General features: G+C 32.5%; 1 protein-coding gene across 1 annotated transcript; it reads left to right on the top strand.

Moving 5' to 3' along the window:
* The first annotated feature begins 12,488 nt into the window (after positions 1–12,488).
* LOC131620250 (probable WRKY transcription factor 26) lies at positions 12,489–14,580 on the top strand. Its single transcript, XM_058891250.1, has 3 exons — positions 12,489–13,462; positions 13,551–13,667; positions 14,179–14,580. Exons 1-3 carry the CDS (start codon positions 12,489–12,491, stop codon positions 14,537–14,539), a joined length of 1,452 nt encoding a protein of 483 aa, XP_058747233.1. The 3' UTR covers positions 14,540–14,580.
* The last annotated feature ends 12,821 nt before the right edge of the window (positions 14,581–27,401 follow it).

Raw genomic sequence — 27,401 nt, 5'->3', positions numbered from 1 at the left:
ATTATATATTTTTTTAATTTCAATTTTAAAACAATATTTTTAAATTCTTTTAATATTTAAACAATAACAAAGCATGTAAGTTAAATCTATTTATGTCCTTTTAAAAAATTAAAAAAAAAATTATAAATTAATAAAATAATTAATAAATAACCATTTTTAAATTCTAAAATTTTCTTTCACAAAATTCTAAATAACTTTAAAAACAAGCCTTATGAGTTTAAGTTTTTTTATTACTAACTATCTTATTTAATGCTTATTTTTTAAATCAATATATATATATATATATATATATATATATATATATATAAAATTTAAAAGAAATCAGTATATAGATATTGCTAATTTAATCATATACAATTTCTATTCTCACTAGTGTAATACCCGTGCGTTCGCACGGGTACCCGTTCCGGCACACTTATTTTGTTTAATATTGTAGTTTTAATTAAAAAAAAGAAATTTATGTAATTATCATTATGATGCATTTCGTTCAGTAAAGACACATAATAAAATTAAAATTAAAATTGATATAGAATATCATATATATGTTGTAGCAGCTAAATTATAAGCGTTCGCACGAGTACCAATTCTGGTACGCTGATATAGGGGGAATATAAAAATTAAATAAAACATAATAAAAATGAAATTGATAAAGAATATAATATATATATATATATATATATATATATATATATATATATATATATATATATATATATATATATATATATATATATATATATATATATATATATATATCTTGTAGTAAAAAAATAATAATTAAGTTGGATTGATGCCAAAATTTACCCATCACGGGTATTGTTGTGGTAAGTTGTAATGCTACTATTTTTCATGGTTATTGAAATGCAAAGTTCATTAAATACATAATTAATAGTAAAATACTTTGATCAATAACTTCGTGTTTCCGCTAATATTAAAAAAAATTATTAGTAACTTAATGTTTATGTTAATATTCAAAAAAAATATAAGTAACTTCGTGTTCCCGTTAATATTCAATATTTTGTCAATAACTCCGTGTTCCCGTTAACATTTATTATTTTGATCAGTAATTTCGTGTCTCCGTTAATATTCAAAATTTGTTCCCATTAATATTTAAAATTTGGATTAGTAACTTAATGTTTATGATAATATTCAAAATTTTGATTTGTAACTTCATGCAGTAACTTAATGTTTTCGATAATATTCAAAATTTTGATCTGTAACTTCGTGCTCCCGTTAATATTCAATATTTTGACAAGTAACTTCATGTTCCCGTTAATATTAAATATTTTGATCAATAACTTCATGTTCTTGTTGATATTCAATAATTTGTTTAGTAACTTCATGTTCGTACCATATGTTCGTACCATATGTGTGTACCATATCAGTACCCGGGTTTTAAAAAATAAAAATTAGGATTTGAATCAACAATATTTTTTTTCCGTCTATAAAATAATAAATATTATTTTTGTTTTGACACTATTTGTAAAAATATACGAATCAATAGTAAACTTAGCCTCGTTTATAAAAATACCATTGTTTAAAAATATTTGATGACAATTAAAATATTTTATAATATGCCTAAGTCAACATCAAGAGCTAGCTAATGAAGGGAAACTTGTCCATAACACATAACAATAGTTCATACCATAGCACTATACAATGTGACTCACAAAGAAATCATTGTTGTATAACAAATATTCAAGTCTATTTATCCTTAATCCTCACACCATAAAAATCGCCACTTATACCATTGCAATAGCAATAGAATTTTAGTGGTCAGATTCAGTAAAACAACTATTATCGTCTATGAAGCCAAATGAAAACATCCAACCAATATAAAGTAGCGTAGATTGTGACTACATTATTTATTAAAAGATTTAATTTAGCTTGTAGAGAAGAATGTGTTGCGAATTGATTTGATAAGATCAGAACTTCTTGATAAATTCATAAATATGTTTGCTGACATCTTCAACAGCTTCTTGACTATTGAAGTGAACAACAACTTCGTGTATAACCACTTCTTCCAAATTCGGCACATCCTACATTGCCTATTTTCCTTTGAATATAGCATATTAAAAAGTTCCTCTTGATATATGTTGTGTGCCCATACGGTAGCAGGAGTATGCATTGGCTAGACAACAGCAGAGCCAGGGTCTATAGATTTTTACTTACCATATCAAAAACCAGATTTTGGATCCTATAGAGATCGACAAAGCAAGTAGGGAACTTCAAACCTTTCCGCTTTTAGTTCTTGGATTGGTGAGCCCAACTTCACATCTTCCTTTTCATGCATAGTGCAGATGTGTACCAAACTGCCAGCGATCCTACAGAGCATCTGCAAAACAGTTTTACGTAGCGAATCTAACAAAAAACAACAGGCAATTAGTTAAAGAGAAAAGAAGTATAATTTTCACTTTCGACAAAAATATGCACAATAACACTTAACACATCTTGTTCGAAATTGTCACGTGGTAGACTTGTTCCATCAACCGTATATTTCTGATTCAGCAACTGCAACTCAATGATAGCAAACAACAATGTGCAGATTCATACAAACATCTCCCTGTAAAATGAACGCCATGTGAAGCTTTGCGTTGGCCATGCATAAATAAATTCAGTTTCTTCGCCTAGTTTAATCAATAGCAGTTGACACTAATTTTGAAATAGAGCTAGTGATTCACGTCTCATCTTAAATTGCCAATTTGTAATAAAAAATCTTATCATTGGTGTGGTTCTATAACCCGGTGATAACTTTCATAAAATTTGTAGATGTTTTTGATTGGCTGTATTTTTTGGTAAAACAATTAGTGTTTTATCATGTCAAACCTGGGGTCATGACATGCATTGTTTTGAAGGTTTTTTTTAAAGTTGTTTTTGTGCAGGCTTTTACCTGATGTCAAGACCGATGTCATGACATCCAAAGCTGCTGTGTTTTACTATGTTCGCGTTATGGTCTGTCAAGTATTTGCGCGCCTCTTTTGGAAACTTTGGATATTGTTTTGTTTCAGAACAACGTTATGCGATGGATCTTTGCCTTATGGAAATGGTTTTAATTAGGTTTAAAATTATTATTGGATCCAAGGCCCAGCTGCTGCAAGGTTATATATATCAAATGAAGAAGCTGCTGGATTATGGGTTTTTAGGGTTTGCCGTCCAGAAGTTTGTGGTGTTGTTCGTCTGTGTATTAGATTTCTTGTAAGCCAAACAATCATCATGATGATTGTCTTGGTCTAGGCGTTTCTGTTTTGAGTTGTAAAAGGTACTCGAAGCTTTTAAGCAAGAGTACTATTGTACTTGATCAAAGCTTTTAAGCAAGATCAAGTTGTGTTTTTGAAGAGTGTCTTCTGCTGCTTTTCGTCTGTTAGTTTTTCATCACTGCTGTGATTGAGGGGGAGTGAGTAGGAGCTCTGGTCTAGCGGTTTAGATTGAAGTTGCATTGGGTAGATATTAAGTGAAAGGCGTAATATTGAGTTGTATTACCTTGAATTAATATTACTTATAGTGGACTTCCTCCCTGGCTTGGTAGCCCCCAGATGTAGGTGTGTTTGCACCGAACTGGGTTAACAATTTTCCTGTGTTGTTTGCTGTTTACTCTTTGTTCATTTGTTTGAAAATATTCAGATAATGATGTCGTGACATCCTATAAGACATCGCGTATCTGAGTCCAGAATTTCAATTGGCATCAGAGCAGGCACCCTGCCTGTTTTCACTGGGTGAGATCTAGGGAAGGTACTTTCTGGTTCGATGGACAAAGAAGGTGGTGGATTTATAATGAGACCACCCATTCTGGATGGCTCTAATTATGATTATTGGAAACCTCTCATGGTGGCTTTTCTGAAATCTGTGAATAGCAAAGCATGGAGAGCTATGAACAAAGGATGGGAACATCCTGTTATTACTGATAAAGATGGCAACAAAACTCTTAAACCAGAGGAAGAGTGGGACAAAGATGAAGAGGCATTGGCGCTTGGCAACTCTAAAGCTCTAAATGCTTTATTCAATGGAATTGACAAAAATATATTCAGACTGGTGCACCAGTGTGAACTAGCCAAAGATGTCTGGGATATCCTAAAGACTACTCATGAGGGCACCTCCAAAGTGAAGATGTCAAGACTTCAACTGCTAACTACAAAATTTGAAAATCTAAGGATGAGGGATGATGAAAGTATTAAGGATTTTCATATGAATTTACTCGATATTGCTAATACCTCAGGAGCTTTGGGAGAAAAAATGTCTGATGAAAAGTTGGTAAGGAAAATCCTTAGATCCCTACCTAAGAGATTTGATATGAAAGTTACAGCTATAGAAGAGGCACAGGACATCAGCAAAATGAAGGTAGAAGAGTTAATTGGATCTCTTCAAACCTTTGAGATGGGAATCAGTGAAAATTCTGAAAAGAAGAACAAGAGCATAGCCTTTGTGTCCAACTCTCAAGAGGAAGTTGAGGAAAGTAGAGAAGAGAATCTATCTGAATCTATAGCTATGCTTGGCAAACAATTCAACAAAATTATAAGAAGAATGGATCAGAAGCCAAGACCTAATGTCAAGATCATCTCATCTGACATCAGTAGATCTTATGACTCTGGCAGAGGAGTTAAACCAGAAGAAAAGTACAACCACAACAAAGGGATTCAATGTCATGGATGTGAAGGGTATGGACATATTAGAGCTGAATGCCCTACCTATCTCAAGAAACAAAAGAAAGGATTGTCAGTCTCCTGGTCTGATGAAGATTCAGAGAGTGATTTTGAAGAAGAATCAGCCAAACATGTCACAGCCCTTACTGGAATTTGCAATTCTAATGAAGATTCTAGGAAAGACGAGCTAACCTTTGAAGAACTGGCAGGTTCCTACAGAAAGCTGTGTATCAAATGTGCAGAAGCGTGTCAACAAGGTGAAAAGCAGAAGAAATACATAGCGCAGTTGGAGGCTGATAACAAAGAGCTTAATGAAACTATATCTGAACGGAATGGTGAAACTATCCTGCTACAATCCAAACTTGATCAGATGTCAAAATCAGTAAAAATGTTGAACAGTAGCACGAATATGTTGGAGGAGATCTTGCAGGTTGGAAAAAGTTCAAGAGATATGTCTGGTATAGGTTTTGGTGGTGCAAAGAAATATGTCCAAGATAGTAGCAGAACTAAACCTGAAGCTGAGATGTTGAAGCCGATGTCTAGACATGTGACTCAACATCACGAGAAAGGTGAAATGAAGAGAAAGTTTCAAAGATGGAGATGTCATTTCTGTGGAAGATTTGGACACATTAAGCCTTTTTGCTTCAGACTACATGGATATCCAGATCAAGCTCCTTCTTACAAGCCTAAGCAGATCATGCCCATCCAGAAGCAACAATGGAAACCTAAAAATATGGCCTTAATAGCCCATACATCTCTTAGAGTTTCAGCCAAAGAAGACTGGTATTTTGATAGTGGATGTTCCAGACACATGACTGGTCTCAAGAATCTGCTTGTTGATATCAAAAGTCATTCTACTAGTTATGTAACCTTTGGTGATGGAGCTAAAGGAGAAATCAAAGGAGTTGGAAAATTAGACTGTTCAGGAGTGCCAAGTTTAGAAGGTGTTTTGTTGGTCAAGGGCCTGACAGCTAACCTCATAAGCATCAGTCAACTATGTGACCAAGGATACCAAGTCAACTTCACTAAAGCTGAGTGTGTGGTTACTAATAAAGAAAAGGAAGTAGTTATGAGGGGTGTCAGATCCAAAGATAACTGCTACTTGTGGGTGTCTCATGAATCCAGCTACTCTACTGTTTGTTCTAAAGAAGAAGAAGCAAAGCTGTGGCACCAAAAACTTGGTCACCTTCATCTAAGAGGTATGAAAAGAATTATTTCTCTGGAAGCTGTAAGAGGAATTCCTAAGCTACAAATTGATGAAGGAAAAATATGTGGTGAATGTCAGGTAGGAAAACAAACCAGGATGTCACATCCAAAGGTTAAACATTTGACTACTTCCAGAGTTCTTGAACTTCTACATATGGACTTGATGGGACCAATGCAAATAGAAAGTCTTGGAGGAAAGAAATATGCTTATGTGGTTGTGGATGACTACTCCAGGTACACTTGGGTGAACTTTATTAGAGAAAAGTCAGATGTGTTTGATGTTTTCAAGGACCTATGTCAAAGAATTCAAAGAGAAAAAGAAAATGGTGTTGTGAGAATTAGAAGTGATCATGGAAAGGAATTTGAGAATCAAAAGTTTGCTGAATTCTGCTCCTCTGAAGGAATACATCATGAATTCTCTTCCCCTATTACTCCACAGCAAAATGGGGTTGTTGAAAGAAAGAATAGAACTATTCAAGAATCAGCAAGAGCTATGATTCATGCTAAGAATCTTCCTATCTACTTCTGGGCTGAAGCCATGAATACTGCTTGTTATGTGCATAATAGAGTCACCTTAAGAAAAGGAACCTCTACCACCCTATATGAGATCTGGAAGGGAAGAAAACCCACTGTCAAATACTTCCATGTGTTTGGTAGTAAGTGTTACATTCTTACTGATAGAGATCACAGGAGGAAGATGGATCCCAAGAGTGATGAAGGAATCTTTCTGGGCTACTCTACAAACAGCAGAGCCTATAGAGTATTCAACTCAAGAACCAAAACAATAATGGAATCCATAAATGTTGTGGTTGATGATGTTCACAATCAAGCAGATGTCATAGAAGATGTCGGAACATTCTGGGATCTTACAGCAGAAGGATCTACAAGAGAAGATGATTGCAGTCCCACTATCACAGAGGCTGAGACTGAACCTCCTAACAAGAGTCCCTCTATAAGAATTCAGAAAGATCATCCTAAAGATCTTATTATAGGAGATCTCAACAGTGGAGTTGTTACAAGGTCAAGAGAAGTTGTCTCAAACTCTTGTTTTGTGTCAAAAATTGAACCTAAAAATGTCAAGGAAGCATTAACAGATGAGTTCTGGATTAATGCCATGCAGGAAGAATTAGGTCAGTTTGAAAGAAATGAAGTATGGGAGCTGGTACCAAGACCTAAAGGTACTAATGTCATTGGAACTAAATGGGTTTACAAGAACAAGTCAGATGAACAGGGAACTGTTATCAGAAACAAAGCAAGGCTAGTTGCTCAAGGATACACCCAAGTTGAAGGAATTGACTTTGATGAAACCTTTGCCCCTGTTGCCAGACTTGAGTCAATTAGGCTATTGTTAGGAATTGCTTGTATTCTGAAATTCAAACTATACCAGATGGATGTGAAGAGTGCTTTCTTGAATGGATATTTGAATGAGGAAGTCTATGTAGAACAACCTAAAGGTTTTGCAGATCCAAACCACCCTGATCATGTATACAAATTAAGAAAAGCTCTTTACGGTCTGAAACAAGCCCCTAGAGCTTGGTATGAGAGACTAACTGAGTTTCTTACTAGCAATGGATACAGGAAAGGAGGGATAGATAAAACTCTTTTTGTTAAAGATGAAGGAGGGAAGATTCTGATAGCTCAAATCTATGTGGATGATATTGTATTTGGTGGGATGTCAGACAAGATGACTAGACATTTTGTTGATCAGATGCAATCTGAATTTGAAATGAGTCTAGTTGGAGAATTAACCTATTTTCTTGGGCTGCAAGTCAAACAGATGGAAGACTCAATCTTTCTCTCTCAGAGCAAGTATGCTAGAAACATTGTCAAAAAGTTTGGAATGGAAAATGCTTCTCACAAAAGGACACCAGCACCTACCCATTTGAAGCTGACCAAAGATGAAAAGGGAACCAGTGTTGATCAAAGTCTATACAGAAGTATGATAGGAAGTCTGCTGTATCTTACAGCCAGTAGACCTGATATTGCCTTTGCTGTTGGGGTATGTGCCATGTATCAAGCAGAACCCAAAACCAGCCATATCAATCAAGTCAAGAGGATCCTGAAATATGTGAATGGTACTTGTGAATATGGAATGCTCTACTCTCATGGGTGTGAACCCATTCTCACTGGATATTGTGATGCAGACTGGGCAGGAAGTGCTGATGACAGAAAAAGTACTTCAGGAGGATGTTTCTTCTTGGGTAATAATCTTATTTCATGGTTCAGCAAGAAACAAAATTGTGTGTCTCTGTCCACTGCAGAGGCAGAATACATTGCAGCAGGAAGTAGTTGCTCTCAGCTTGTTTGGATGAAACAGATGTTATCAGAATACAATGTCACACAAGATGTCATGACATTATATTGTGACAATTTAAGTGCCATTAACATTTCAAAGAATCCTATTCAGCATAGCAGGACCAAGCACATTGATATTAGACATCATTACATTAGAGATCTTGTTGAAAATAAAACAATTGTCTTGGAACATGTTGCTACAAACCTTCAACTAGCTGATATTTTCACAAAAGCCTTGGATGCAAATCAATTTGAAAATCTAAGAAGCAAACTAGGCATTTGTCTTTGTGAAGGATTATAGCAATTAATTGGGTGTGGGATCAGCACTATTTCTTTCTTGACTGTCAAGGATACTCTGCTGATGGTGGTAATGATCATTCTGTTGGTAGTGATGGCTGAGGAGGGTGAGGATGCTCGGACTAGTAGCTTCAATGATGTGGAGATGAGTAAGGATAATGATTCTGAAGTGTAAATCTTCATCTGTTGTTTGGCTTCTTTTGTGGCTAGAAAGGGGGAGTAGTAGTGATAGATAGATGATGATTTGGTTGATGATTTGGTTGCTGATTGGTTCCTTGGTTGTACTATGAGCAAGATGTTGTTGGCTAACAGAATGTATTCTGTTTTTGGTGGATTCTTGTTTCTATTGGCTGCTGCGTGTACTCTGATCTCTGATGGTATCATCTATTATTGTTTTAGCCAAAAATTCGCCAAAGGGGGAGTTTGTAGATGTTTTTGATTGGCTGTATTTTTTGGTAAAACAATTAGTGTTTTATCATGTCAAACCTGGGGTCATGACATGCATTGTTTTGAAGGTTTTTTTTAAAGTTGTTTTTGTGCAGGCTTTTACCTGATGTCAAGACCGATGTCATGACATCCAAAGCTGCTGTGTTTTACTATGTTCGCGTTATGGTCTGTCAAGTATTTGCGCGCCTCTTTTGGAAACTTTGGATATTGTTTTGTTTCAGAACAACGTTATGCGATGGATCTTTGCCTTATGGAAATGGTTTTAATTAGGTTTAAAATTATTATTGGATCCAAGGCCCAGCTGCTGCAAGGTTATATATATCAAATGAAGAAGCTGCTGGATTATGGGTTTTTAGGGTTTGCCGTCCAGAAGTTTGTGGTGTTGTTCGTCTGTGTATTAGATTTCTTGTAAGCCAAACAATCATCATGATGATTGTCTTGGTCTAGGCGTTTCTGTTTTGAGTTGTAAAAGGTACTCGAAGCTTTTAAGCAAGAGTACTATTGTACTTGATCAAAGCTTTTAAGCAAGATCAAGTTGTGTTTTTGAAGAGTGTCTTCTGCTGCTTTTCATCTGTTAGTTTTTCATCACTGCTGTGATTGAGGGGGAGTGAGTAGGAGCTCTGGTCTAGCGGTTTAGATTGAAGTTGCATTGGGTAGATATTAAGTGAAAGGCGTAATATTGAGTTGTATTACCTTGAATTAATATTACTTATAGTGGACTTCCTCCCTGGCTTGGTAGCCCCCAGATGTAGGTGTGTTTGCACCGAGCTGGGTTAACAATTTTCCTGTGTTGTTTGTTGTTTACTCTTTGTTCATTTGTTTGAAAATATTCAGATAATGATGTCGTGACATCCTATAAGACATCGCGTATCTGAGTCCAGAATTTCAAAATTCTCCAGTTATTTTGCAACTGTTTCAAGTGAGGTTAGTTCTTGCTGCTTCGATATGAATGCCATAGAAATAAATGGTCTAATTTTTCTAAGATCTCGTGGTGTTCCAACTGTAACATGAGTAGCACAATACCCATTTGCTTATCTAACAAGAATCCTCCTCGCTGATGAACCCCGACAAATCTTAAGCTTCAAATCCATCTTCATAATTTTTTTTTCTAAAACCATGAAATAAAAGAGTACATTTGAATTGAAATACAGCAGAAATAATACATCATATATTAATTAGTAATAGGATTGAGGTAGGTCTCATACCTAGGTGAATCTTAGGTATAAGTTAACACGAGTAGTGATTAAGTGAGAAGTTGTAAATGGGAGAGTTTAGCTTTGAATTGAGACTATTTAGTGGACTTATCCCTGGCTTGGTAGCCCCCATAGTAGGTATTGTTGATACCGAACTGGGTGAACAATTATGTGTGTTCTTTATTGTTATATTATGCACTTTTATACCTTGTCATTGTGTGTGTTTGGAAAACATTGTCTCCACGTCCTTTAGGATATTTTTGATGTGAACGCCAAAATTTCAAGAAGGTCTTAGCACTACCTGCACCCAAGTACAACATTGACTTAATAGTAGATTCCAAGTTGGTAATAGGAAGAACATTGATATATGGACTTACAATTGGCTGGGATGCAAAATTAAAGATGTACACATAGTGTTTCTAGAGAATGTTCATACATACCACCTGCTAAATTATTAGCATGTTGGAAGTAAATGCATCATAATATTTCAACAGAAAAAAGTCGTATTCAAATGGGAATGCATATTGTTTTGAGGTGCTCACTTTGCAATCATGATGTAAAATTTTCATACCGCTTATTTCTTATATGCAAGTAAACCTTACTTTTCAAGCATTGGATGAAGCGGTTGCTTGGCATGAACATTGATTGAACTAGTTACAAAAGCTTTTTCAAAATTACTAGTAGAAGTTAGAGTTTTCAAATTTAGAATCTAATCACAACTCTCATCATAATAATTCTTTGAAAAATTTGGAAAATAAATAAATTATATCAAATTTCAAAATGGTAAAATTTATTTTGATAAATACACTCTTCGTGTAAAATAATTAGTTTATATGCCACCTACTTCTTTCAAGGGGCACATGTACTCTCCAAGTCATGAGTTTAAAATTATTGAATATTTTGACATTAAGCATTAACCTCCTCCCTTTCTTAGAATCTTACAAGTTAATTGGTGCTTTCTTGGTCATAACAAGATTAAGCGCAACACGAATGTAGCTTCAATAGAAAATACTAGAAGATCAACTTGTGGTGAACTATTTAGGGATAATTTAGGAACATTCTTGGTAGCTTTTTCAAATAAGATTGAAGTTTGTATCTTATTTCAAGTTGAATTGCATGAAATCATGTTTGCTATCGAATATGTTAAAAAGAGAAATTAGAGAAATATTTTCCTTGAAAATTACCCAAGCTTTCCATTAGTGCGTTTTCTATTGTGAAAATTGTCATTTGACATATTTTAATTAAATGGATGAATAGTTTACACACCATACATTCATTTAGATTCAAGATATCTCGTATTTTCAGAGAGGAAAATACATGTGTAGATAGATTAGCTAATGCAAATTATTTGTTGATTATGATACTTGATGGAATTTACTTCCAATTTGTGCTTTTAAAAGTTTTTTTAGGGATATGTTAAGCATGTCCAACTTTCGTTTTTACTAGATGTTTGATGGGTTAGATTTTATATCTCCGCCATTTTTATTTTTTATTTTATTTCAATATGAAATCAATGTTTTTTAATTTCCATATGTTGTTAGTTTGAAACTCAAAATATTTAACTCCCTTTGTCCATATCCATTTCATCATTTTACACAAATTAAAAGAGTTGTATATAAATAAAAGAGAAAAATAGTTATTTATATAATTAATTAGAGTGTTTGCTATTATCAAAATGACAAAGTGAAAAACATGAATATGAAAATGATACAAGTAATAAAAAATATTAGATACAATTAAAAAATTATTATTATATTAAAATTGAACGTGTAACTAGTTTCGGAACAATTTTTTAACAAATACACCATTCATTATGAGAAAAGAAATTCTGGATTACACACTTATTTCGTGACTAAATGTAAAAATGCAACCTTTTATTGTGAGAATTATTTTTTAATAATAATTGATTCTTCTAGATAAATAATATAATAAATTACTCTAATGTTTGAAATTTATATTTAAAAATTCAAAGAGATAAGTATACACTTAATACTAAGAGTTACTATAAATCAAATTAAATTTATGCATTAAATTTAAAAATTGAAATTCAAAATACCTAGCATGAAAAGCATGTTTGTGGCACAAATGAAAAACATGCTTTGTAGAAAGCATGATAATCATGAAAATTTTCATCAAATACTCATTATTTTTAATCTAATATATAATTCAATGATATAATTAACTAAATTAGTGATTTTCTTTTAATTAAAAAAGTCTTCATAAATTTGTTCTTTTCATATATGGTAAGTGAGAACTTTTTTTTAAAAAAAGTCACATTATTTAACAGTTACAATTGTCTTTGGAAATATCAACCTGATTCAATTGTTGAAAAGATAATCATCTTTTCCTATAAATTGTTAGAAAGTCTTCAACTTTAGACATATTCTCCTTCATCAAATTGTCTATTTCTCCCATGGATAATGATGATTATGATCTATTTTCAATTTTTCATAGCTGCAATGCTAACACCTATACTTCTCCTACCACCATTTTTGAAACTCTTCCTCCACCTCAAACCTTAACAACCACCTCCATCATTACCAATAACATTATGTCTCCTCAAAACACCACACCATCTTACTTTGATGATTTTTCTTTAACCCAAGAAAATAGATCATTCAATTTTTCTCCACTTAAACCAACTGATTTTATAGAACTAGACAAATTAAAAATCAATTTCAATCCCACCACCGTTAACCCCGTCCACACCACAACTATCCCCGTTACCATCACCCCCACCACTACTATCCTAGCTACCTCGGCCACCATTACTACTACCGACATTCCTATCCCTACCCACATAACCACTACTACCATCACTAGCACTATTAATCATGACTTCGATCAAAATTCCAATTTTTTTCATTTCCCATCACTCATCAGCGAACAGCAGATGCAACCGATTGATATTACTGGTCCTGAAAATACTATACCTAATATAAATCCAACGACCATTGTCCCTATCACAACCATCAATAGCCTTACCACCAATATTCCCACACCCATTAGTGCCGCTTTCACTTACCCTAGCCTTCCATCAAACATTTTTACCCCAAGTGTCGTAACCACTACACCTTCTATGAGTACCATGATTAACACTAACCCTAGTTGTCATGGAACTAATAACCATCCTAAGATATATAATTTCCCAAAACACTTTGAAGAACAACATATCCAACAAAATCAAAACATTCAACCGTCTGCTCTTAAGCCCGCCACTTGCATTGAAATCACAACGGCTCATTTTGATCTTGCTTACAATCATCCATCAATTTCTAAACAATATGCAAGAGAGTGCAATCAACTACCAAATCTACAACCCCAGATTAGCTCTGAGATTTTACCAAATGCAGGCCCACAAGGAGAATCCAGCAAAAATAGGAAAAGGTAAAGTATTATAAATTTTAATATTTTTAAATCTATATCAATAATATTATGTCGAATTAATTTTGTTTTAACTTTTAATTTTTTTCAGAAAGCTTGATAATCCAAAGGTAGTAGAATGGCATATGAGCGTAGAGAAGTTGGGTGAAGATCCATGGGAATGGAGAAAATATGGACAAAAACCCATCAAAGGATCTCGATATCCAAGGTTTTTTCACATATTTCGTTTCCTTTACCATTATTATTTTTTTAGTTGAATGCCCTGCTATCCTTGCAATTTAAGAGAATCTTAGTCAAATTGTTTTATTTAATCGTAAATAAATTTAATAATTTCAAAATGAATTGTTTACTTATATTTAAAATTATAATTTTTAAATTTAAAAAAAAATGAATTCTAATTAATATGAATAAATGTTGCTAGGACTAATACAAAATAAAAAAGACCAAAAACAAAAAGTTTTTTTTGCAATAACTAAAAGTAAAAGTAATATTTAAATATATTTAAATATGCTTTAAGTTACAAAACCATATTCAACCTTTTTATTCTAATTATAATATTTAAAATATATTAAAGTAATCAATCCTCATTTTATATTCTTCACTTTTAACTTAAAAAAACCAAATCAATATACTTATATACATTTATATAGTTTTAGTTGTTAAAATGCTACAACTTTGTGGTGTTTGATACATGAAATAATGTATTAATGATTTTGCAGGGACTATTATAAATGTAGCACTTTCAAAGAATGTATGGCGAAAAAACATGTGGAGAAAAAACCAAACAAAGAGAATATTTATGTTGTGACATACATAGGAGAGCACAACCATCCAAAACCCAATGTGGATTGTTCTCCTCATAACAAGACTTCAAAGAAGAGATTCGGTGTCAAAAAATATGGATCTTTGCCAAAGACTAGAAACTCTGATTCTCCCAGTACGGTGATGCCACAGTTTGATCAGCCAGAATGCAGCAATGCTCAAGTTCATATAAGTCAATCAAAAGAAAATCATCAAGATCCTGGACTTATAGGGAGTCATTCACCTACTACTGAGAAATCAGATCATAATCCGATATGAGGAGCATGGGAAAGACAATACTCTGATGACGAAGGCGATATTGTTAGGGCGTAAATGATTCGGTTTGGACTGGATTTTGGTCAAAAATATATCTGAATCGATAATATTTCTATTGTTATAGTTTGGTTCTATTTTAAGTGTTTTTCAATAATGGAGCCGAATCAAATTAACCGGTTTAGTTTGATTTGATTCGGTTTATAGGTTTAGAGCGCTTTATTTTTCAAACATTATATTTATGTCTATTATCCATTATCATGCATTTTGGTTAATTTTCTTTTATTATTTTAAATAATAGATTTCGTATAATATATTTCATCTTTTACTTTTCAAACAACTTACAAATTATATTTAATCCATACAAAAGTAGTGACATGATTTATATTGCTTTATAAAATAGTTTCACTATCAAACTTTTAAATCCTCTATCGTTTCAAGCATGCCTCTAAATTTCAACAAATTATTTTCCGTTGAGATTGGAAATCTAATTAAAACACTGTATTTCATTTTTTAACTTCCACACCTCATCAATGTAATGACAAGTTACACATACGTAATTCAAATTAAGTAGGTAATTATAGTTATCGGTTTGACGGTTTTTAAAAATTAAAATTGAAAACTAAATCAAACCTCGGTTTTTATTGGTACAATTTGCTTTTTGAACCAAACTAAAAAAATTGATTTTTTAATTTTTAATTCAATTTAGATTATCGGTTAAATTGATTTTTTTTATCCACTTACATCTCTAGATATTTTGATTACCAATATAAGAGATATTAGTTAGGTCTAACCTAAAGAGCTTGTCCTAATTAAGCAGATCTTTTTTAGAATTGACCCCTAAATAATATTGATTTGATAGTTTTTTCTAATGGATGGAATATTGCAATATATATATATATATATATATATATATATATATATATATATATATATATATATATATATATATATATATATATATATATATATATATATATATATATATATATATATTATTTCTCACTTTTATCTTTACCAATTACTCTTTTTTATTATTATTATTATTATTATTATTATTATTATTATTATTATTATTATTAATTTATTATTATTATTATTATTATTATTATTATTATTATTATTATTATTATTATTATTATTATTATTATTATTATTATTATTATTATTATTATTATTATTATTATTATTATTATTATTATTATTATTATTATTATTATTGCATTCTATTAACAAAGTGAACGATTAATAATATTTATTTCGAGCAAGTTAGTATACAATTAAGAAAAGGCATTCAAAAGTCATAGTTTTACTGTTTTATGGTTTGTGTTTTATTGCTTTTTATATCTCAAATAAATATTTACATTGTATATTTCATAAACATAGTTTTTCTATTTAAATTAAATGCTGATTTAAGGTTGGTGTGATTTTATTAAATTGTGCTACATACATCAACATTTGACTAAAAAATAACATTGAATGAATTTAAATATCTGGAAGAAAAAAAGAATATATTTTAAATTTTTACTTTTTAGTGATAAAATTTAATTTATTTCTTTAAATTATTTGTAAACTAAATATTTACATTCAATAAAAATTTTATAACAACATTATAGGTTATCCATAGATTGTACTTTTAAAAAAAATGCTTAACAACCCTCTGCTAGGGTTTGTTACTGAGAATCAAATGAACTTTGAGTAGGGATGTCAATTGCATCTGTTAATGGGGATCCCTATGGGGAATATCTGTGCGGAGATCCGAAGTTGGGGATTTTTTTTCCCGTGGGGATGAAGGGAAAAGTTCCCCCGATAACACTTTGGGACGGGGATTGGGAAAGTTTCCTCCGCCCCTTGGATTCCCCGACTCCGATGATATATTTTAATTCGTATACTTTATATTATATATATATATATATATATATATATATATATATATATATATAATTATATAATTTTACATGAAAAATATTAATGTATTAGAAATTGAAGAGTCATTAGAAGTTATAGATTTGTCACACATAATCAACCACTTACGCTGGACGACATCGGTATTGTGGTAGTAAATTAGTGGAAGCACGGTAGCAAAAAGTTATGTTACTATTTATTTATTTATTTTTACATAATAACAAAATATTAGTGTCATAGTTTTGATCAAAAAAGTGTAGAAATTTTCTTAAGATTCGATCTCCGTGGATATCCGTGGGGATCTGTGGGGATGGGGATGGGGGGAAATATTCCCCCGTGGCGGGGATTGGGGATGGGGAATAAATTTGGGGGTGGAGCGGGGAGCGGAGAAGCATCCTCCGAACAATCTCTGCCCCGTTGACATCCCTAACTTTGAGGAAGAAGTCCTCAAAGCCTGAAGCACTAAAAGGGTTAAAGGAAAAGATGGTGGAACCGCAGCCGAAGATATTCAAGTGGAGGAAACTTGTGCGAAGGCAAAATATGACCTGATATGCAAAGAGGGACAACAAGAGCTCTATAATCTGATTGACTACTCGAAACAAAACTTGGCGAATAACTTAATGGTGGTAGAAAGATTTTATAACAAAGATATGTTCATAGGCAATAAGAACATGTCGAATTTTGTAGTGTCTGATTTAGATGATGACTTGGAAGGGAATTTTATGGACCATATTTTGAATGATCTTTGAGGGATAAAAGTGGTGGAGAACATGGTAGGTGGATATGAGTGCCCAATCTTTATGCTTTATGGGGAAGAAGAGTGGAGGATTCGTAAACCATGGTGAAGAGAGGTGATTGTCAAGTTTTTAGGAAAAAAGATTGGCTATAAGGCGCTTGAAACCCGATTAAAATAGATGTGGATGAAGAAAGGGGTAATAAGTATAATAGACCAGAGTAATGACTACTTTCTAGTTTCCTTTACACATGAGATGATAATAAAGATGCATTGGCAAATGAATCATGGTTTATATATGACCACTATCTAACAGTCAAAAATTGGAGCCCAAATTTCCAGCCGGAGAGAGACACCATTGAAAATGTAGTTGTGTGGATCAGAGTCATTGGTTTACCAATAGAATACTATGATGCATGTGTGTTGTCATCCATAGGAAATCGATTTGGTAAGGCGATTAAAGTCGATTAAAACACTATCCAGCATGAAAGGGGAAAATATGCAAGAATATGTGTAGAAGTAAACATGTCCAAGCCATTACTTGCAATGTTCGATATCAGGGTAAGTAGTTACAAAATAGAATATGAGGGTTTGCACCTATTATGCTTGATGTGTGGCAGATACGGACACTACAAGGAAGGATGCACGATGACGGAGAAGGGCAAAAAAACAAGGGTGGATCATAGTGGGGGAAGCTCAAGCATGGAGAAAAGTTGGTCAAATAAAGATAGTTGGAATTGCACTTGGCAGATGGTGCAAACACCTTGACGTGGGAGAAAGGCGATTGATGGTTGGAGGAACATGGCACCGGTGAAAATTAATGATCCCACAGATATCAATGGCTCCATATTTGAATCATTAATCAATGATCTTCTGGACATAAACGATGAAAATTTTGCCATTAATGAGAGGAATGATGAGCATTTACTAAAGGACAATAATATTGATGTTAATAAGGAGATCAAAAAAGGAAAGGTAATTAATAAGGAGATAGAGGGTGATACCATGCATGATACGTGTATGGAACCCAATCAAAAGATACGCATTCAAGACCAATTCAAAGGTTTAAATCAGAATTTAATTGGTGATAGGATAATGGAGAATAATCAGGAGGAATCAAATAAAGGTGGTCCACGAGTTAGAAAGCCCAAAAAGAGTAACTATTAGTAATTCTATGCTTGTGTGATTGGCAGCACGTGGTAATCATGAATTCAAAGGCAAAAGTAGGGTGTAAAACAGGAAAGGATGAAGGTAGTGGGAGCCTTACTAGTAGTGGGAGCCAATAAAAAAATCAGGTACCATATGAAAGAGAAAAGTAATAAGAGGATTCTGCAATGTGACACTAATGGGGAAGAAAGTCATAATCACAACAACTTTATTTACATAATCAATAAGGAGGCACATATAAACATGATTTCATGTAGCAACGATGGAAATCATACTCGTCCACCAGATAAACTAGAAAATTTATCTGCTGCTAAAGTCCACAAAGTAAATATGATTAATGATGCTATGAATGAAAGGGTAGAAGAGGAAGTGTTGATTGTGGATAGCCAGAGGCATGCTAGTGCAATCAAAGATAGTATAGAAGTTGTCGAGGAAACTCAATTATTAACTATTTAGTGATCAAGTGTAGAGTTGTGGTTCCATATCTCCTTATAGTTTTTAATGATTAGTTATGACAATAAAATTATTATCTGGAACTGTAGAGGTGCTGCAAGTAAAGCTTTCTCTTGGTATAGTAAACATTATTTGGACCTATATAAACCCAATATGTTTATTATCTTAGAAACGAGATGTGACCCAACTAAGCTTGACAAAACGTTCAAAAAGCTTGGTTTAGATGAGAGTCTTACCATGGATAATCAAGGGGATTCAATTGGGATAGATGTTGCGTGGAATAAGAATTACTTGAATGTGCAGTTGTGTTGTAAAGATCACCAGTACATGCATTTGAAAGTAAATGATTAGCATGGTAAAGTTTGGTTGTTTACGACAATCTATGCTAGTCTAAATACAAGGAGAAGGAAAAGCCTTTGGGAAAATTTGAAGAACATGACAATTCAAAATAAAGGATCATTGGATGCTAGCAGATGACTTCAATGATATTTCTATCCAGGTAGAAAAGAGAGGAGGTGTGAAAGCTTCCGTGAGTAAGTGCGGAATTTTTCGTGATAGAATAAATTTATTAATACGATCCATTATACTATAATACTCATGTTAGAAAATCTATAATAAATTTTTTAACATATAGATAGGTTGTTTCAGAAATTGTGCATTGATTTCCTTAAAAAATATATAATCAGTGCAATTTAATTGACATGAAGATTGTTGGTCCAAAGTTTACTTGGAGGGGTCCCACTTTCCATGGGGGATAGAGGATTTATGAGAGACTCGATAGAGTTTTGAGTAATGAAGCATGAAGCTTTAACTATCTCGATGTTTATATCAAAGTGTTAACCAGAGTAGAGATTTTGGACCATTGCCCTTTGTTAATTAGTTCGACGAAGATCTCTACGAAATTAGGGCCTCATTCTTTTCATTTTGAAAGTGATTGGATTACTGATGCTAGTTACAAGGAAATGATTAGTGGAGTTTGGATAAATGGTAGCAGTGTGATTACTAATATTCTTCACGTTAGAGAAGACATTAAACGTTGGAAATTACATAGCTTTGATCAAGTGATTGAACTGAAGAGAGAAATAACGGCGAGACTTAATGGCAATCAAGGGTGTTTGCAAAGGAACTACTATGATCCAGGGTTAAAAAAGCTTGAGTAAAAGTTACAAATGGACCTCAACAATATTCTCAAGAAAGAAGAGCTCATGTGGTATCAATGTTCTCGTGTTGAGCGGCTAACGGATAGTGACCGAAACAAAAAATATTTTCATCTGAAGGCTATTAATAGACGGAGAAGGAAAAAAATTATGATGTTAAAAAATGATGAAGGTCAGTGGATATAAGATATTGACTAGCTGAAGGACCTTGTTAACGGCTACTATCGTAAATTGGTTGCTATCAACTATAATTGGAACATCCCTAGGAAAACCAATATCTCTTTCCCTAGCTTGTAGGAAACGACTATGGAAAAGTTAAGGACTCATATTAAAGATGAGGAGGTGAAAAGAGTCGTGTTTTCCATAAAACCGTGGAAAGCTCCTAGACCGGATGGTTTCTCAGTAGGGTTTAATAAAAAATCTTGGGATGTTGTTGGGAGGAATGCTTGTGATTTTGTTAAAAAGGTGTGGACCAATCCGAATATTATCTCTGAGGTTAATCAAAAAGATATTTGCTTGATTCCGAAAGTCAACCAACCTCAAACCGTTTCTCAATTTCAGTATATATCTCTGTTCAATACTTTGTATAAAGTTTTTAGTAATATGATTATGGATAGATTGAAGGATTGTATTACTTCTTTGATCTTTCCTAATCAGATAACATTTGTCCCGAGAAGATCGATACATGAAAATATTATTATTGCCCAAGAAGCAATGAATATTTTGTAGAAAAAGAAAGGTAGGAAAGGTCTTTTTGCTATCAAGATTGATCTTTCCAAAGCTTATTAAAAAATTAGTTAGGGCTTCATTGCGCAATTTCTAAGGGAAGTTAAACTACTTGATAACATGGTTAATACCATCATGCAGTCTATTAGTAGTGTTGAGACAAATGTCATGTAGAATGGTGTTAGAAGCGAGTTTTTTGCCTCAGAGAGGTATCCGCCAGGGAGATTCTATCTCACAGTATCTTTTCATGCTTTGTATGGATAAATTGTCGCACCTTATTGAGTATGAAGTTAGGAAGAACAAGTGGAAAGCTATTAAGATGGGAAAGAAGGGCCCGGGTATTTCCCACCATATGTTCGCAGATGATTTACTTCTCTTTGGAGTAGCTTGTGAGAAACAAATTTCTTGTTTCATGCAAACTCTCTAGAAGTTTTGCAACTTGTCGGGGCAGGAGGTTAGTATTGAAAAGATAAGCATGGTATGCTCAAATAATGTTTCTAGGAGTGATAAGGTGAAACTAATTAAGATTTATGGATTCCGAGAGACTAGCCATTTAGGGAAGTATCTTGGGGTGCCGTTGAGTGGCAGAATTCTCAAGAGGTTGGATTACCAGTACCTAGTTGATCAAGTCTCGAAGAGGCTTGAGAGTTAGAAAACTAACATGTTGTCTTTTGTAGGTAGAGTTATGTTGGCGAAAAGCGTTGTCGAAGCTATTCCTATGTATCCTATGATGACAAATTTGTAGCCGAAATATTTTCTCGAGGAAATGTATAAGATGTAGCATAATTTTATTTGAGGAGATACATTTGATAAGAAGAATTATCATGTTGCTAGGTAGGATATGATTGTTCAACCAAAGCATTTAGGTGGTCTTTCCTTGAGAAATCTAGAAGTCATGAACAAAGAGTGCATATTGAAGTTAGGCTGAAAATTGTTAAACAGTTCCAATGAGTTGTGGTGTTTAGTCCTTAAAGGTTTATATAAAGATACATATATTCATATTCCTCCTCCCAAGAGAAGCTCCGATTCTGGTGTGTGGGAGGCTATTTTCCATATTATACCACAGTTGTTTGAGATCTGTTTATTGAGCTTAGGAGATGGAATTATCACTAATGTAGACGACCCTTGAGCTTAGGAAGGCTATTTGCCATATTATACCACAGTTGTTTGATTTTTAATAATTCTCACTAGCATTTTGCTTTCTTTTTCTAGTAGACGACCCTTGAGCTGAGTTTGATGTTTTCTTATTCTTATGTGCCAACATTTGAGATTCTTCTCTTCAAGTATGCATAATCCATTATAGTTTAAAATGGATTCATATAAACACATAACTCATTGTAAACTTTAATGTCAATTTAATAAATAAATAGGATTTTAATTTTGAATTCAACACAATGCCTCACATTTGGACTCGGGGATCATTGCTAGCACGCATCCTGCAAGCAAAAAGTTTGATCGGAGAAGAACCACCTGCACAATTTAAAGAAATCAATGTAAAAGAATAATATAAGTGTCATAAAATGTGCACAAATTAAATTTCTCCTACATCATTTTTTAATAAATTCTACTCAAAATTTAAATATTCAAAGGAGGGATGCTGAAGAAAACAAATTTTTTGTATAATTCTTACCGAGATTTTGCTCTCTTTTTCTCGCAGACGGCCCTTCAACTGATTTTGGTGTTTTCTTATTCTTATGAGCCAATTTTTGTGATTTTACTCTACAAGTATAATAATCCATTATAGATTAAAACGAGTTCATCTAAAACACATAACACCCGGTAAACCTTAATGTAATTTTAATAAATAAATAAGGTTTTTATACTTAACTTCAATTTTTTAAAAATTCTTTAAAGGTGAAAATGTTTTAGAAGATTATCACCATTTTTAATTTAAATGTATTTTGACCATACCTTTGTTGATTTTCCTTTTGAGCCTATCTAATATTCTCATTGTTTATTTGTACATTGTTATTAGCACCTACACCATTTCAGAAGATTAATGTGAAAAATTATATTAGTGTCATAACATGTGTGTTTATGCTTTAAAATAACATGTATGTAATTAAAAAATATGCAATAACTACTATTTTCTCCCTCTATTCTCTTAAAATTTTTTACTCAAAATTCAAATATTCAAAGGAGAAACATGGAAATATAAGGAACTTTTATTTGTATTACTTACTAGAAATTTGCTTTCTTTTTCTAGTAGATGACGACTCAATTGATTTTGAAATTCTCTTACCCTTTTGAGGCTTTACAATATCTTTGTGGTTGATTGGTTCATCATTACCACTTACACAATTAGACAAAATTAATATAAATAATATATAAATGGCATAACATCTACGTTTGTGGCAATTTTTTGAGAATTGAAATCAAAAAATTAAAGTTGTTTATTTTCTAAATCAATGCTAAATACAAATAGATTCTAAACAAATTTAGAAGATGTAGAATAATTTTATTTAGGGAGATACAGTTGATAAGAACAAGTATCGTGTTGTTAGGTGGGATATGATTATTCAACCAAAGCATTTAGGTGGTCTTTCCTTGAGAAATCTGGAAGTCGTGAACAAGGATTGTGTAATGAAGTTAGGCTGGAAGTTGTTAAACAGTTCCAATGAGCTGTGGTGTTTAGTCTTAAAGGTTTATATAAAGATACATATATTCATAATCCTCCTCGCAAGCGAAGCTCCAATTCTGGTGTGCGGAAGGCTATTTTCCAGACTATTCCACAGTTGTTTGAGACCTGTTTATTGAGCTTAGGAGATGGAATTATCACTAATGTTTTGGAGTATTGTTGTATAGAACTTGGTGTATGCATTGTTGATTATGATATTCATATACCTGAGGGAATGCGACCTACTAAGGTTCAGGATTTATAAGATGATAATTGCAATTGCATTTGGTTAGAGCTTGAGAAGTGGATGCCTGCATTTTTTAGTAATAAGCTTCATGGGGTTATGCCTCCTCGTGAAGATCATAATGAAGATAAGTTTATTGTAACAGGTACTGGTTCAGAGATTTACTCGATGAAAGCCATGTATAATTCTCTAGCTAATTGTATTGATGCATTGGTTGATCTGGATTAGTTGAAGATTTGGAGAATGGAAGCATCGGAGCGAGTCCGAAGTCTTGTTTGATTTATGAAACATGATAGGATTTTAACTAACTTCAGCAAAAGTAGAAAAGGGTCGGGGCTTGCAGCCTGCATGTTTAGTGGGAACATGCGTGAAGATTCTCTACATGTGCTTCGTGATTGTCCTAGGGCCATGCAGATGTGGTCAAAGATCGTGCCGACGGAAATGCTTATCACTTTCTTCCAGTTGGAGTTTGATGCTTGGATATCTTTCAAAGTTAACAAGAGAAGGAGAGATGGTATAGATTGGAAGTTTACTTGGGCTATTGGGTGCTACTTCCTTTGGTTGTGGAGAAATAAAGAGAAGTATGTTGAAGCTGTTAGTATGAATAAAACCGTTATGGGAAGAGAGAAGGAGATTAACTTGATCGTTTGGTCGCCTCTGAATAGATACTGGGTTGAGTTAAATTTTGATGAAGCTACAAAGATAACAACATTGTTGGTTGCATTGGAGTCATTAGTATTAAGAATAACGTTTGGATAAGGTGTTTTGCTAAATTCCTTGGCGAGTGTAATTGTTTTATGGAAGAGCTTTGGGGTTTCTTTGAAGGAATCAAGTTTCTCTTATCTCTGGGTTACCAAAAGTCTGAAATTTACGTGGACTCTATTTTGGTGGTCCAGGCTATTGAGAGAGGGTGTTCTAATATGCGGGAAAGTTTTACGATCATTAGTCAAATTAGGAGTTTGTTGGGAACGTTAGAAGATGTTAGTTTGTGTCACTCTTACAAGGAGGCGAATATATGTATGCACATATTAACTAATATTGGTTGTAGTGTTAGGCTGGACTATAATTTCTTTTCTTCGGCGCCTGATAGTCTTTTGAGTGTGTTAGAGGAAGACAGTCGAGGTCTTTTGACCGTTAAATTAGTGTGTGTAGTTTTCTTTGTTGTCTAAACTTTGACCCTCTTTGTTAAAAAAAACATTATAGATTATCCCTCATAAAAAATAAATATAGGAAAATTAATTTTGATTTATATAATTTTCAGTTCTAGAACAATAAATTAATAATCTCAATATATTTTAAATTTTGTTTAGATTTTAGCAGAACAATGTTGATATGGGGTCAAAAGATCCTATACATAAATTAAAATAATAAAAAAATTTTTTTTTTTAATTTGGAATATCTAAGCGCTCAAACATTATAATTATAATGATTTCTTTTAAAAAACACTTAATTTGGAATCAAATAAATTCCATTCATAAGATACTAGTAATAAAGTTATTCATTGAGTTTCCTTATGTTTTATGTGAAAAATACATAATTTTTTATTATAATTGATAGTTGAAGCTCCAAAAATGCCTTCCCTATTTAACAATAGATTGATAATCTAAATATATAATTTATTATGTATTATTAAACATAAAAGTAATTAGAGATGGTCCTTTAAAAGGGGAATGGAAGGAGTATTCGATGAAAGACTAAGAGAGCAAAAACAAGAAATAAAAGTAAAAGACATGTGTGACTACATTATATATCATCCGTCCGACTTTTAAAATCTAATAGATAAATATTCTTCATTATATATATATATATATATATATATATATATATATATATATATATATATATATATATATATATATATAAAATAAACTAAACAAGATAGGTCAAGAACTACTACATTTATATTTTTAATATATTGAAACATAATACAAGTACAAAAGTTGACATGAGTACATGATTACGCAAAAGTCTCAAATTTAGAATTATGAAAACTAATGTAAATCAAAATAGCTTAAGCGAATAGTGACTTTAAGGTAAATCAAACATGATACAAATGCAATGGTAAATAAATGAATTAATATTAACTGTTTTGGTAAAGTTTCGTAAGACAGACGTAAGACGTTAGTTAATAGTTAGGGATTTTAAAGCCAAAGAACTTGATCTTACTAAAATTGATCAATGAAGAAGAACCAAAAGCAGAGGGGATCAATCCAATTTCTCTCTTCAGAAGCAAAGTTATGTGGACTCTTGGTTAGAGGGAAAGTAGTGGTTATTGTGATTTAATGTAAATCCTATTCCCATTTTCAAAAATCCTCTTTATAATATTCCATATGGAGCTACACCTTCGCGTGCTACCATTCTATGAATAAAATTCAGTTTTGCCTATCAAATCTTGTCATTCATGTTTTCTTTGTTTTTCTTTCTTGTGCAAAATGTAATTTATTTTTATGATAAAAATTTGAAACTAAGGAATAATAAACATATTTAAAAAACCAAACACTTCGACATTTGAAATGATTAAAGAAAAATCGATGGTTTTTCCAAAGGTCACAAAGTCATAAAACACTCGTGGATCATTATAAAAGGAATCTCCATAGGCTACGACCCATCAACTTTCCAAAAGATTACTAGTCAAGTGATAAATCTTCATGTTATATTTTAATATGACTGATATTTATTTAGACAAAACATAAAAAACATACATCTCTAATAATTATCAAAATTAAATCCTTCAACTATATCCATATTTAAAACACACGCTTCTATTAATTCAAATAGAAAAAATATTGTTGTATTTAAAAGTTTGATTTAACAAAATGATTGTCGAAGCACAAAAAAAATATCATACAAAATCCGAACCTTCACATATAATTAGTTTATTTTATTATGTGAATAAGATAATCGATCTCTTTATCCCTTTTACTTTTATTAAAATACAAGTAATAAGTCTACCATTCACTTTCATACCATTTAAAAAAACATATCTCATTATTTAAAAAAAAAAACAGGGTATTTTGTGGGCATAAAGTGAGCTACCGAAGAAGGCCTCACATATTAATTCAGGGGTCATTGCTAACACGAATCCTGCAAGTAAAAGTCATGAACGAAGAAGAATCACCTGCATAATTAAATGAAATTATTATAAAAGGATAATTTAAGTGTCATAAAATATGCACAAATTAAATTTTCACTATAATATTTTTGATAAATTTTACTCAAAATTCAAAGGAGGGATGTGGAAAAAATATATCTTTTTAATAATTCTCACCAGCATTTTGCTTTCTTTTTCTAGTAGACGACCCTTGAGCTAAGTTTGATGTTTTCTTATTCTTATGTGCCAACATTTGAGATTCTTCTCTGCAAGTATGCATAATCCCTTATAGTTTAAAATGAATTCATATAAACACATAACTCATTGTAAACTTTAATGTCAATTTAATAAATAAATAGGATTTTAATTTTGACTTCAACACAATGCCTCACATTTGGACTCGGGGATCATTGCTAGCACGCATCCTGCAAGCAAAAAGTTTGATCGGAGAAGAACCACCTGCACAATTTAAGGAAATTAATGTAAAAGAATAATATAAGTGTCATAAAATGTGCACAAATTAAATTTCTCCTACATAATTTTTTAATAAATTCTACTTAAAATTTAAATATTCAAAGGAGGGATGTTGAAGAAAACAATTTTTTTGTATAATTCTTACCGAAATTTTGCTCTCTTTTTCTCGCAGACGGCCCTTCAACTGATTTTGGTGTTTTCTTATTCTTATGAGACAACTTTTGTGATTTTATTCTACAATTATAATAATCCATTATAGATTAAAACGAGTTCATCTAAAACACATAACACCCGGTAAACC

This window comes from Vicia villosa, linkage group LG7 (assembly GCF_029867415.1).
Source record: "Vicia villosa cultivar HV-30 ecotype Madison, WI linkage group LG7, Vvil1.0, whole genome shotgun sequence".
Taxonomy (NCBI): Eukaryota; Viridiplantae; Streptophyta; class Magnoliopsida; order Fabales; family Fabaceae; genus Vicia; species Vicia villosa.
Note: the sequence above shows the minus strand (reverse complement) of the source record. Positions and strands in the feature narration are given on the sequence as shown.

Bases quoted from the DNA above. Each gene is read 5' to 3' on its own strand.
- LOC131620250 (XM_058891250.1), top strand. From the start codon at position 12,489: ATGGATAATGATGATTATGATCTATTTTCAATTTTTCATAGCTGCAAT. The intron at 13,463-13,550 runs GTAAAGTATTAT...AATTTTTTTCAG, and splicing joins TCCAGCAAAAATAGGAAAAG to AAAGCTTGATAATCCAAAGG. The intron at 13,668-14,178 runs GTTTTTTCACAT...ATGATTTTGCAG, and splicing joins AAAGGATCTCGATATCCAAG to GGACTATTATAAATGTAGCA.